The 14,242-nt window shown below is 43.5% G+C and overlaps 1 protein-coding gene across 2 annotated transcripts in view; it reads left to right on the forward strand.

The window, feature by feature from the left end:
• The first annotated feature begins 23 nt into the window (after window positions 1-23).
• Window positions 24-14,242, forward strand: part of FBXL2 (F-box and leucine rich repeat protein 2) — a 130,508-nt gene continuing 116,289 nt past the window's right edge. For both annotated transcript variants that reach the window (XM_043595864.1, XM_043595865.1), the window contains exon 1: window positions 24-131. In XM_043595864.1, the coding sequence (XP_043451799.1) occupies window positions 129-131 (3 nt within the window). In that variant the 5' untranslated portion in view covers window positions 24-128. The remainder of the gene's footprint in view (window positions 132-14,242) is intronic.

A 14,242-nucleotide genomic window follows, 5' to 3' on the forward strand; every position in this document is an offset into this window, starting at 1 on the left:
CCCGCCAATGGCCGCCTCGGAGCCCACCTTGGGAACGGGGCGGGACGCCCAGCTGGCGTCACCAGGACAACGGGCGTTGCCGGCGCCGTGTGACTCCGGGCTGCGGGCGCGCTCGCGGCTCTTCGGCCATGGTGAGTCTGGGGCCCGCGCCGGCCGGGCCTCCGCGCCCGGCCCCGCCCGGCCCCGCCCCGGCCGGGTCCCGGCGCCGCCGCCGCTGGGGCCGGGCGGGCGGCGCCGGGGTCGCGGGGAGGCCGGGCCGCGGCCTGCGGGGCTGCGGGGCGGGGCGGGCCCGGGGGGAGGGGGAGCCCGGCGGGGGGACCCCCCCCCCGCCCCTCCGCCTCCGCCCGGCACCCGTCTGGCGGCGGTGGGGGGGGGGGTGCGGGGGGGAGAGGGTGGCGCCCGCGACGCGGCGCTGTCTGCAGGGGGAGGTCTGGGCCTCCGCCGGGACCCCCGCCCGGTGGGCGGCCGGACGGCGTGACGCCTTTGGCCGCGGCGAGCCCGGGAGGCCCCCCCCCCCCCAGGGAGGGTGTGGTTTTTTCTTTTTTTAAAGAAAGGGACCGGTGTGCCCACCGTGTTTTGCAGTCCGCGTGCTACCTGTCTCGTTCCTGCGCAGTTACACGCAGATAACCTGACACACGGTCTGCATTTCTTCCCAGTTCATCATTCGTACAGGTCTTTTGGCAGTTGGGAGACGTGGATGTGTAATTTTGGGTTTTTTTTTTTTTTTTCCCAAAAAAATGGGGGCACTGAGCTGGAGGCTCTTTCTGCGAGCAGCCCCCTCAGAGGTTCGATTTGTGATCCGTGTGTGAACGTCTTAAGTGATCACTTTGATTCCCTAAACTTGTGAGTGGGCGTACCACCTGGCCCCCGTCAGCTCGTTTTTAAAGCCCCACTTGAAGACCCGGCCCCCGTGTTGGCGTGAGCAGACAGGGTTCAAGGAATTGCTAACCAAAGGTGTGATTTCCCCCCGGTGGGGGGGGGGGGGCTCCAAAGGGTTAGCAGACCGAACGAACTCTGCTGGGGACACAGCTTTGGTACAGCGCCTGCCAGAGGGGTTTGGGGTGGACAGTAAGGAAATGCCTCGTTTTCAGACCCAGGTTTTCTAACCGTCGGTAATTTCGTGTAGATTTGCTCTTTCTCTGCAAGGTTAGTGCAAGCGCTGATGAGCTGAGATGGCAGGGGGCTCCCCAAGTGCCAGTTGGCCTGGAGAGAAAGCCTACCGTTTGGAGCCCGGCAGGCTTTGTCTTTTCAGTAAGTAGGGAGAGGCTTGGTAGGCGCAGGCGGCTGGCTGGTCTGTATCTGTCATTGACTCTGAGAAACCAACCGCCAGACGCGTGGCCTTCTGATAGTAGGGAAAAAACCATTACCCACAAATACCAGGGCTTTGTTTTGTGTATGCTTCCTTTTCATTCTGAATGGCCTTTAAGTGACAGATTAATGGAGCCGGCAAGAGTTTCAGAAAACGAATTTTACGGAAATCGGAATGTCAAATATTGCAGTGACTTTAATATGGTTTATGAGAAAAAAGCTCTTACAGTTATAGCCGGGAGAAAGTAAGAATGTTCAGGAATTAAATTTTCACAGCCCTCTGAAGTCTCCTATTCCTCCCGCTGCCCATTTCTCTTTTCTTCTCCTTTGTCTGCCCCCTTCCATCCTCACCCACCTTGATTCACTATTGTGCCTTTTAGAGTTTTATTTACTTTAAAAGCATTCTGCTCTGCTTGTGTACTCGTGGTTGCTTTGCTACACTTAGAGACGTTTTGCTTTTTGTCTGTTTTGAAGCATTAAGGTTTCATTCATGGAGAGGATTTAAGGGAGTGAGGAGCCGATGCCTGGGCTCCAAGGGGAGTGGGGGGATGGTTGGTATAGGAGGCGGAATGAGGAGGGTGCCTGTGTGAACCCCAAAACTGCATCGGAGATCATAACATTACCCTTCACTAAATGCTTGAAAATAAGATACAACTTTAGCTGTTGGTATGAGTGACTTTGCACGTGAATTTGGAACTCTGCTTAACTGTTTCTCAATGAAAATGTCTTCAATTAAGCCACTCGCTTCTATTGCTTCTGTAATGACACCTGGCATCTATTGTGTACATTCTACGTGAGATATTTTACCGAGCACCTCACATGTCTTATTTAACCCTCACAATAGCCCTATGAGGAATATACCGTTTCCCCATTTTAGGGATGAGGAAATTGAGGCACAGAGAGGTAGAGAAACTTGCGCAGGTCAACCAGCCGATAAATTAGGCGAGATTACAAAACCAGGCAGACTGTCTCAGAACCTGCTTATGTAAACACTGGATTACACCGTAACGTATAGAGTATCAGTGTGGGTTCCCTAATTTATATGCCAGGTGTATGTTACAGAATTTGCTTTCTTACTTGGATTTTAATATTTTTGAGCACTTATGAATACTTGCATTTTGTGGTTCCTGGCACTGAGCTAGATGCTACAGAACAGAGTAGGCCTTCTCTTTTCTTACTTTTCCCTCCCCTGAAGAGAGATTACTGGATTGGGGTTCATACTCATGACTGTAATAGCTTTGAAAGTTTCTCCTGTCCTTTCGGTTTGCATTCAGGAATTGGCACATCCTTTTTGGGAAGCACAAAGACTAGTGTTTTACATAAAGCCATTTAGACTTAGAGAATGAATCTGTTTTAAAACATAAAGTTACATTTTCTGAGATTTTCCCCAGTAGTAACTTTCTACATACATTTTAGTTGTATATTCTAAAATTGTTACAAAAAGACAGCAATTTGATTCCTATGGATCAAAATAGACAGGGGATACCTGTTGTCATCATGTTTTTTGCTGTTGCCTAATACTTTGGGGTGTAAAGCAGATTTTGTAAGGGGGAAATATAAAATAACATCGTATCCTACTGTTTCCCCAATCTTCGTTCATTCACTTGGACTTTCCCACTATTTTGGCCCTCTTTCTGTATAGTCTGTAGTTAGGACTTCTCGGAGTTATTGGGAAGCACAAGGTCGGGGGGAAACTTTACAATAAAACATATCCAAGTTTGCAGACAGTTTTGGTTTCTTTGCCATCAAATGCTACAATTAAGAGAGCTTATGTGCTTATATAATGAGATCCATGTTAACAGATCATGAAAAGAAGAGGTTTATAAATCTTCCTTCTGTTGATGATACTGGTCTCCCTGTGGTCTGCACTGAGGTGGGGGTGGAGCATAACTTTTAGTAACTGTAACAATAACTTTTTCATAGAGCCCTTCCAAGAATGTCCAGTTTTAGGGTGATCACTTCATATTTATCTCATTTAATCCTTCCACATCCCTATGAGATTGACATTATTATACCCATTTAGCAGGCCCAGATGTAATGAGGTCACATGTCCAATGTCACATAGTGGCAGAGCCTGGATTGGAACTCAACCAGTCTGTCTCTAAAGTCTGGCATCTTAACCATCACACCATGGCTTCTTTCCAAACTGAAGATTGTTCCCAGCGCCTGGCATGAATGTACTTTGCCGAGATTAAGAGTGTCAGTGTTTTATCAGTTGAGCCAGCGAGCTTGTTTTTTATTTTATGACATACTCTCTATCATGATGTTGTTTAATGACATCCTGCAGGATTTACTTGGCTTCCTTCCTCCCCACTTAACAGTGCAGACAACCAGGGGCACCTGGCTGGTTCAGATGGTGAAGGGTCCGGCTTCAGGTCGTTCAGGTCATGACCTCGCGGTTTGTGAGTTCAAGTCCCGCCTTAGGCTGTCTGCTGTCAGCATGGAGCCCACTTGGGATCCTCTGTTCCCCTCTCTCTCTGCCCCCCCCCCCCCACTCTCTCTCAAAAATAAATGAAAACGTTAGGGGAAAAAAAAAAACAAAACTGTGCGGGCAACCAAAGCTCGGATACGGCCAGCCATGAATTGGGCTACCCTTCTCCCTCTGCTTCCTGGCCTCATTTTGTGTCTCAGCTCTACCCTGTGTGGGGTCTCCTACTACGACCTCCCGCACTGGGGTGGCCGTGAGACGGTGGGATGGAAGCAGAGGGGTCTAAGAAAGTACAACAGGCAGTCGTTGGGGAAGTTTTTGTGGAGTCGGAATCCAGGTCCGCACCCAGCTTTTCGGCGTTGCCCCTATGGATTGTGTTTCCGTTAGATTTTCTGGCCTGTGGTTATCTCTCCAGCAGACATTGATTGTGTGCTACCATGTGCCGGTCACTCTTGTAGGCAGCGGGCACCCAACAACACAGCAGGCAAGGCCCTGACCTTAGGGAGCTTACGTTGCGGTGGCAGGAAGAGGTCATAAGCGTGCAGATGAGGTGGTGAGAGCTCTTTGGCGAAAAGCAAAGCTCGGTGGGAGAGGGCGGGAGGAGAGGAGGGAGGAGTTGCTTTCTATGTGGGTGGAAGGGAAGGCCTCTCCGGCCGAGGTGCCGAGGTGCCGTGTGAACAGAGGGTGTGTCACAGGGATGCCCGGGGAAAGGCCACTTCGGGGGAGGACACGGGTGCGAAGGTCCGATCATGCCTGGTGTGCTGGAGGCACAGCAAGGAGACCCGTGTGGCCAGAGGGTAGCGGGACCGGCGTGCAGGGTAGGAGGGGAGATCCAGCTACTTGGCCAATCACACGGGATTCGCGAGGCATTTGAAGGGCGTCGTCTTTCCCTTTGAGGGAAGGGGAAGCACTTGGCAGAGTTTAAGAAGATTGACACGGTGTGACCGTTCTGTCTGCGCTGTGGAAAATACGTGTGGGGGTTGAATGAGGGGAGAAAGGACAAAAACAGAGGACACCAGACAGGACATTATTGTTGCAGTGATCCGTAGGATTAGTTGATAGATTCATGGTGGAATAGAAAAGAAAAGAAAGTCCAGGATGGTTTCCGTGATTTGAGTCCGAGTGATAGGAAGGAGTTATCATGTACAGGGATGAGGACCAAGGGAAGAGTAAGTTTAGGGAATGGGTAAAGAAAGCAGGTGCCGGTTTTGGACTTGACAAATTTGTGATCCTCATTAGGCATGTGAAATCTGAAGACACAGGCTTTCAGAAATAGTGGGATGCTATAGATTTTAAAAACACAAACTTCATCGAATCTTGAAGTATTAGGTTTGAAGAAGACGTTGACTTTCTCTAGCACAGTCCCTTCAGTTTACAGACTAGAAACACCGAGAGGTTAAATGGCGGGTACAAATAGCCTTTTACTACCTGTCGTGCAGTACGAAGAATGCTGGACTTGGAGTCAGGAAATATACGTTTAAATTACAGGTTTTCTGTTTGTTTGTTTTGCAAGTTCTAAACCTTGTGCAAGTCATTTATCCGCCCTGTGTTTCTCCCATCAAAAAGAATAAGAAAGACTCCCACTTTCTATGAGGATGTTGAAAATGGCAAAAGTTAGATGTGTTTCCACCCTACCGGGGAGAAAAGGTGGAGAAGCTAGAAAATTGGCAGTTCTCTCGAAACCCACCAGAGAGCTGAGGACACAAAGAAATCTCGATGATTAAAACCCAGAACATAATGAGCCTTCCCAGAAAAAAAGCCTTCCCGGAGACACATAGATACTTCCATCCGTGGCTGGACAGCAGGAGGAAGAAGAATCTGCGATAGACCGGAAAAGAGAAACCAGCCAAACTTTATTGACTGCATATGGGCTGGAGTGACCATTTGGAATTTTTGAAGAGCCCCAGCCACAGAGGGAGGCCCCCCCCCCCCCCCCCGCCGCCACCTCTTTCCAAGGGGCCTTCGCTGAGTCCAAGGAAGTAGTTAGTATGCTTGAGCCTGGGGTCAGGGAAAGAGCTAAGAATGGTCCTGAGGTGGATGAAGCCTTCCGAAGGCTAGAGGCGGGGCAGGACAGTTCCTAGAACTCTCTCTGAGCCACTGGAGGCTTTTACCAAGTGTCCAGTGGGGCTGTCACAGGCTTGCGAGCATGGCGGGAGAGCTGACACATACTCCCCTGTGGCCATCCAGGTTTTCACTGTGGTCAAGGCAACAGCCTTTCAGAAGGTGGAGTCCAGAGTAACAGGGTAGAGAGGGACAGACAGATCTGAAGGTACAGACAGCAGAGGGTGCTCTGGGAGAGCAAAGACAGCTCCCTGGCTGGCAGCAAGAATGTAACTTAGAGAAATCCCTGAGTTCAGGAAGCAGGCAGCTAAGTTGCACGGCTCAGGGATCTGGAAAGATTCACCAGTGCTCAGATCCCGACTTCCCCTGAAGGGTAGGTTCTGAACTTGCCCTAAAATGATTTTAACCCAATCTTGAACCGAATCTAATAAATACTAAAATCTCAGACCCAGCTCAACCATAGATTAAAAGGATTCAGTTCCCCTTACCTCCCTACCCCCAGCCTAAGCAACCTAATTGAAAAAGGAACTGCATTTTATGGAGATAAGTTACTGTTTGTTTTAATCCAAGTATTATTGACATGTAACGTTGTTAGTTTCAAAGGTACAACATAATGATTCAGTATTTGTATATATTGAGACACGATCACCACAGTTGGCATAGTTAACATCTATCACCATACTGATTGCAAACAAATTTTTTGTGTGTGATGAGAACTTTTAAGATCTACTCTCTTAGCAACTTTCAAATAGATGGAGTACAGGATTACTATCTAGTCACCATGCTGTATGTTAGGTTACATCCCCGTGACGTATTTATTTTACAACTGCAAGTTTTTACCTTTTGACCCCTTTCACCCATTTGGCGCACTCCCCACCCCTGGCCTCTGGCAACCACAAATCTGCCCTCTGTATCTATGAGCTTGGGTTTTTTGTTTGTTTGTTTGTTTGTTTGTTTTTAATTCCACATATACATGAGATGATAGTATCCTTGTTTTTCCCCATGTGACGCATTTCACTTAACATAATGCCCCCTAGATCCATGTCGTTGCAAATGGCAACATTTCCTTCTTTTTGTGGCTGAATCATGTTCCTTGTATATACACCACATTTTCTTTATCAGTTCATCCATCAGTGCTCACTTAGGTTTTTCCATATCTTGGCTATTGTAAATAATGCTGCAGTGAACATGGGGGTACAGATACCTTCTCAAGCTATGTTTTCGTTTTCTGCAGATAAGTACCCAGAAGGAGAATCTGTATCATAGGGCAGTTCTATTTTGAACTTTTTTTTTTTTTTTAAATGTTTGTTTTATTTTTGAGGGAGAGAGCACAAGCAGGGGAAGGGCAGGGGAGGGGGACAGACAGAGGATCTGAAGCAGGCTCCACTAACAGCAGAGAGTCTGATGTTGGGGCTCAAACCCATGAAGTGTGGATCATGACCTGAACCTAAGTCGAACGCTCAACCTACTGAGCCACCGGGGCGCCTCCTATTTTGAACTTTTTAAAGAACCTCCATACTGTTTCCTATAGCAGCCGCACCAATTTAGACTTCCACTAACAGTGTACAAGGTTCCCTTTTCTGCACATCCTTGGCAACACTGGTAATTTCTTGTCTTTTTGATACTAGCCGTTCTGGCAGGTGTGAGGTGACACCTCATAGTGGTTTTAATTTGCATTTCCCTGATGATTAATGATGTTGATGACCTTTTCATGTACGTGTTGGCCATCTGTGTGCCTTTGGAAAAATATTTAGATCTTCTGCCAATGTTTTTAATTGGATTGTTTGGTTTTTTGCCATTGAGTTGTAGGAGTTCTTTGTATATTTTAGATATTAACCACTTATCAGATACATTATTTGCAAATATTTTCTCCTATTCAGTAGGTTCATTTGTTGATGGTTTCCTTTGCTGTGCAACAACATTTCATGTGTGTGTAGTTTGATATAGTCCTGCTTGTTTGTTTTTGCTTTTGTTGCCTTTGTTTTTGGTGTCAAGCCCAAAAAATTGTCACCAAGCCATCGTCAAGGAGCTTTCTTGTAGGAGTGCTGTGGCTTCAGGTCCTACGTTCAAGTTTTTAATCCATTTTCAGTCAGTTTTTGTGAATGGTGTGAGATAGTCATCCAATTTCTTTCTTTTGCACGTGGCTGTCCAGTTTTACCAACACCGCTTATTGAAGGGACTGTCCTATTCCCACTGTATATTCTCCTTTGTCATAAATTAATTGATCATATATGCACGGGTTTATTTCTAGACTTTCTAGTCTGTTCTGTTGATCTGTGTGTCTATTTTTATGCCGGTACCATACTATTTTGATTATCTTTATAGTGTAGTTTGAATTATACAATATGATTGTCTATTGAAATATATAATCTGGGATTGTAATGCCTACAGCTTTGTTCTTCTTTGTCAAGATTACTTTGGCTCTTTGGTGGCTTTTGTGGTTCCACACAAATTTTAGGATTCTTTGTTCTAGTTCTATGAAAAGTACTATTGGTATTTTGATAGGGATTGCACTGAGTCTGTAGATTGCTTTGGGTGGTATGGACATTTTAAGAATAGTAATTCTGGGATGCCTGGGTGGCTCAGTCTGTTGAGCGTCTGACTTCAGCTCAGGTCATGATCTCACGGTCTGTGGGTTTGAGCCCCACGTCAGGCTTTGTGCTGACAGCCTGGAGCCTGCAGCCTGCTTCCGATTCTGTGTCTCCCTCACTCTCTGCCCCTCCTCTGCTCATGCTCTTTCTCTGTCTCTCAATAATCAATGTTAAAAAAAAATTAAAAAAACAAATAAACACTAAAACAATTCCAAGAATAGTGATTCTTCCAGTCTGTGAAGCATGGTCTATCTTTCCATTTATTTTTGTCATCTTCAATTTCTTTCATTACTGTCTTACAGTTTCCAGAATACGGGTGAATTTACCTCCTTGGTAAATTTATTCCTAGGTATTTTATTATTTTTGATGCAGTTGTAAATGGGATTGTTGTCTTCTCTTTCTGCTAGTTATTAGTGTGTAGAAACACAACTGGTTTATTGATTTTGTATCCTTTATTGAACTGAAACTTTACCAAATTCATTTATTCTAACAGTGTTTTGGTGGAGTCTTTACAGTTTGCTATATGTAGTGTAATGTCATCTGCAAATAGTGACAGTTTTACTTCTTCCTCTCCAATTTGGATTTCTTTTATTTCTTTTTCTTATCTGATTCCTGTGGCTAGGATTTTCAGGACTATTTTGAATAAAAGTGGTGAGAGTACACCTTGTCTGATTTCTGATCTTAGAGGAAAAGCTTTCCGCTTTCACTATTGAGTATGATGATGTTAGCTCTGGGCGTGTCCTACATGATCTATGTTTATGTTCCCTCCAAACCCACTCTGTTGAGAGTTTTTATCATAAATCGATGTTGAATTTTGTCACATGCTTTTTCTGCATCTATTGAGATGATCATATGATTTTTATGCTTTGTTAATGTGGTGTATAACATTAATTGATTTGCAGATGTTGAACTATCCTTGCCTCCTGGGAATAAATCCCATTTGATTGTGGTGTATGATCCTTGTAATGTATTTTCTTAATTCGGTTTGCAAATATTTGAGGATTGTTGCATCTGTGTTTATCAGAGACAGTGGTCTGTAATTTTCTTTCTGTCTTTCTGTCTTTCTTTCTGCCTTTCTTTCTGTCTTTCTTTTGTAGTGTCTTGTCTTTCTTTGCTTTCAGTACCAGTGGTGTAATGCTGGCCTTGTAGAATGAATGTGGAAGCATTCCTTCCTCTTCTGTTTTTTGAAATAGCTTGAGAAAGATAGGTATTAACTCTTCTTTATGTGTGTGGTAGAATTCACCTGGGAAGCCATCTGGTCCTCGACTTTAGTTTGTTGAGAGTTTGATTATGATAATAAATATTTTTTTATTTTAGAGCACATGCAAGTGGGGAAGAGGGGCAGAGGGAGAGAGAGAGAGGGAATCTCTTTTTTTTTAAAGTTTGAGAGGGAGAGAGAGAGAGAGAGTGAGTAAGCTAGGGAGGAGAAGAGAGACACAGAAAGAAAATGAACCTCAAGCAGGCTTCATTCTGTCAGCACAGAGCCTGTTGTGGGGTTTGTTTGAACTGACAAACCATGAGATCGTGATCTGAGCCGGAGTCAGCAGTCGGATGCTTAACTGACTGAGCCTTCCGAGCATCCTGAGAGGGAGAGGGACTCTTAAGCAGGCTCCCTGTTCAGTGAAGAGCTGACACGGGGCTCAATCACATGACCCTGGGATCATGACCTGAGCTGAAACCAAGAGTTGGATGCTCAACCAACTGAGCCACCCAGGCGCCCTGGGAGTTTTTTGATTATTGATTCTATTTCATTACTGGAAATTGCTCTGTTCAAAATTTTTATTCCTGATTTAGTCTTGGAAGATTGTATGTTTCTAGTAATTTATCCATTTTTTTCTAGGTTGTTCAGTTTGTTGACATGTAACTTTTTGTGGTAGTCTCTCATAATCCTTTGTATTTGTAAGGTGTGGGTTTTAACTTCTTCTGTTTCATTTTGGATGTTATTTGATCTCTCTCAATATTTTTTTTATATGTCTGATTAAAGTTTTATCAAATTTATCCTTTCAAAGAACCGACTCTTAGTTTCATTGATTTTTTTTTTTTTTTCTGTTTTATGGTCTCTATTTCTTTTATTTCTGATCAAAGAACCGGCTCTTAGTTTCATTGATTTTTTTTTTCTCTTCTATTTTTTGGTCTCTATGTCATTTATTTCTGTTTCATTTTATTCCTGATATTTATCATTTCCTTCTTTCTGTTAACTTTGGGCTTTGTTCTTTTTCTAGTTCCTTTAGGTGTAAGTTTAGATTATTTTTAGAGATTTCTGTTTTTTCTTCAGGTAGTCCTGTGTCACTGTGAAATTCCCTCTTAGAACTGCTTTTGCTGCATCTCTTGGGTTTTGAGCTGTTGCATTTCCATTTTCATTTTTATCTAGTTATCTTTTGATTTCTACTTTTTTTTTCTTTTTAGGTTTATTTCACTGTGATTGGAAAGGAAATTTGCTATGATTTTAGTCTTTCTAAATTTATTGAGATTTGTTTTGTGGCTTAACATGTGATCCAACCTGGAAAATGCTCCATGTGCAACTGAAAAGAAGGTGTGTTTTGATGTTTTTTGATGGGATGTTCTATAATATTTGTTAAGTCCATCTGCCTGATGTGTCATTCAGAGCCATTGTTAATGATTTTCCGTCTGGATGATCTATCTATTAATACAAGAGAGGTGTTAAAGCTTCCTACTATTACTGTATTACTATTTCTCTATGCCTGTTAATATTTGCTTTATATTTTAGGTGCCTCTGTGCTGGGTGCCTAAATATTTATAATTGCTGTATCCTCTTGTTGGCTTGGTCCCATTATCACTGTGTAATAATACCCTTTTTTGTCTCTTGTTACAGTTTGTTTAAAGTCTATTTTGTCTGTTATAAGTATTGCTACCCTAACTTTTTTTTCACTTCTATTTGCACAGAATATCTTTTTCCATCCCTTCACTTTCAATCTGCATATATCTTTAGATCTGTAACAAGTTTTTTGTAGGCAGCATATAAATGGGTCTTTTTTTTTTAATCCATTCAGTCATCTTCTGTCTTTTGAATAGAGCATTTAGTCAATTCACATTAAAAAAAATTTTTTTTAATGTTTATTTATTTTTGAGAGAGGGAGAGAGACAGAGTGTGAGCAAGGGAGGAGCAGAGAGAGAGGGAGACACAGAATCTGAGGCAGGCTCCAGGCTCCGAGCTGTCAGCACAGAACCTGACACGGGTCTCGAACCGTGAACTGTGAGATCATGACCTGAGCTGAAGTTGGACACTCAACTGACTGAGCCACCCAGGCGCCCCTATTTTTAATTTTTTGAGGAACCTCCACACTGTTTTCCAGGGTGGCTGCACCAGTTTGCATTCCCACCAGCTGTGCAGTAGGGTTCCCCTTTCTCCACATCCTCACCAACAACTGTTATTTCCTGAGTTGTTAATTTTAGCCATTCTGACAGTTGTGGGGTGGTGTCTCATTGTGGTTTTGATTTGTATTTCCCTGATGATGAGTGAGTTGAGCATCTTTTCATGTGTCTGTTTGCCATCTGTACATCTTCTTTGGAAAAGTGTCTCTTCGTGTCTTCTGCCCATTTCTTCACTGGATTATTTGTTTTTGGGTGTTGAGTTTGTTAAGTTCTTTGTAGATTTTAGATATGAACCCTTTATCAGATATGTCATTTGCAAGTATCTTCTCCCATTCCATTGGTTACCTTTTAGTTTTTTTTTTTTAATTTTTTTTTCAACGTTTATTTATTTTTGGGACAGAGAGAGACAGAGCATGAACGGGGGAGGGGCAGAGAGAGAGGGAGACACAGAATCGGAAACAGGCTCCAGGCTCTGAGCCATCAGCCCAGAGCCCAACGCGGGGCTCGAACTCCCGGACCGCGAGATCGTGACCTGGCTGAAGTCGGACGCTCAACCGACTGCGCCACCCATGCGCCCCAGTTACCTTTTAGTTTTATTGATTCTTTGCTGTGCAGAAGCTTTTTAGAAGGTCCCAGTAGTTCATTTTTGTTTTTGTTTTTCTTGCCTCTGGAGACTTGTTGAGTAAGAAATTGCTGCATCAGAGGTTGCTGCCTGGTTTCTCCTGTAGGATTTTGATGGTTTCCTATCTTACATTTAGGTCTTTCATTTATTTTGAATTTATTTTTATGTATGGTGTAAGAAAGTGGTCCTGTTTCATTCTGTGTATGGTTGTCCAGTTCTCCCAGCACCATTTGCTAAAGAGACTCCGTTTTTTCTATTGGATGCTCTTTCCTGCTTTGTTGAAGATTAGGTTGGCCGTATATTTGTGGGTCCATTTCTGGGTTCTCTATTCCATCAATCTATGTGTCTGTTTTTGTGCCAGTACCATACTGTCTTGACGATTATAGCTTTGTAATATGACTTGAAGTCTGTAGGAGGATTGTGATGCCTCCAGCTTTGGTTTTCTTTTTCAGCATGACTTTGGCTATTTGGGGTCTTTTGTGGTTCCACACAAATTTTAGGATTGTTTGTTCTAGCTCTGAGAAGAATGTTGGTACTATTTTGATAGGATTGCATTGAATGTGTAGATTGCTTTGGGTAGTGTCGACATTTTCACAATATTTGTTCTTCCAATCCATGAGCATGGAATGTTTTTCCATGTCTTTGTGTCTTCTTCAATTTCTTTCATGAGCTTTCTATTGTTTTTTAGCATACAGATTTTTTTTACCTCTTTGGTTAGGTTTATTCCTATGTATTTTATAGTTTTTGGTGCAGTTGTAAATGGGATCAATCCCCTGATATCTCTTTTTGTTGCTTCATTATTGGTGTATAGAAACGCAACTGATTTCTGTACATTGATTTTGTATCCTGTGACTTTGCTGAATTCCTGTATCAACTCCAGCAGTTTTTTTGGTGGAGTCTTTCGGGTTTTCCACTATCATCTACAAAGAGTGACAGTTTGACTTCTTTGCCAATCTGGACGCCTTTTATTTAGTTTTGTTGTCTGATTGTTGAGGTTAAGACTTATAATACAATGTTAAACAGCAGTGGTGAGAGTGGACATCCCTGCCGTGTTCCTCATCTCGGGGAAAGCTCTGTTTTTCCCCGTTGAGGATGATATTAGCTCTGGGCCTTTCATATATGACTTTTATGATGTTAAGGTATGTTCCTTCTATCCTGACTTTCTTGAGGGTTTTTATTAAGAAAGGATGTCGTGTTTTGTCAAACGTTTTTTCTTCATCTATTGATAGGATCATATAGTTCTTATCCTTTCTTCTATTAATGTGATATATCACATTGGTTGATTTGCAAATATTGAACCAGCCCTACAGCCCAGGAATGAATCCCACTTGATCATGGTGAATAATTCTTTTAATGTACTGTTGAATTTGATTTGCTAGTATCTTGAGATTTTTTGCATCCACATTCATTAGGGATATTGGCCTGTAATTCTCCTTAAAAATTTTTTTTTTAATGTTTATTTTTGAGAGAGTGACAGAGAGGGTGTGAGTGCCTCCCCCCCAGGGAGGGACAGAGAGAGAGGGAAACAGAATCCAAAGCAGGCTCTAGGCTCTGAGCTGTCAGCACAGAGCCCAACATGGGGCATGAACCCATGAACCATGAGATCCTGACCCAAGCCGAAGTCAGACGCCTAACCGACTGAGCCACCCACGCACCCCTGTAATTCTCCTTTTTAGTGGAACCTTTGGTTTTGGAATCAAGGGAATGCTGACTTCAAAGAATAAGTCTGAAAGCTTTCCTTCTGTTTCTAATTTTTGGAACAGTTTGAGAAAAATAGGTATTAACTCTGCTTTAAATGTCTGGTAGAATTCCCCTGGGAAGCCATCTGGCCCAGAATTCTTCTTTGTTGGGAGATTTTTTGAAAACCGATTCAATTTCTTTGCTGGTTCTGGGTCTATT

The sequence above is a fragment of the Prionailurus bengalensis genome, chromosome C2, assembly GCF_016509475.1.
Source record: "Prionailurus bengalensis isolate Pbe53 chromosome C2, Fcat_Pben_1.1_paternal_pri, whole genome shotgun sequence".
NCBI lineage: Eukaryota > Metazoa > Chordata > Mammalia > Carnivora > Felidae > Prionailurus > Prionailurus bengalensis.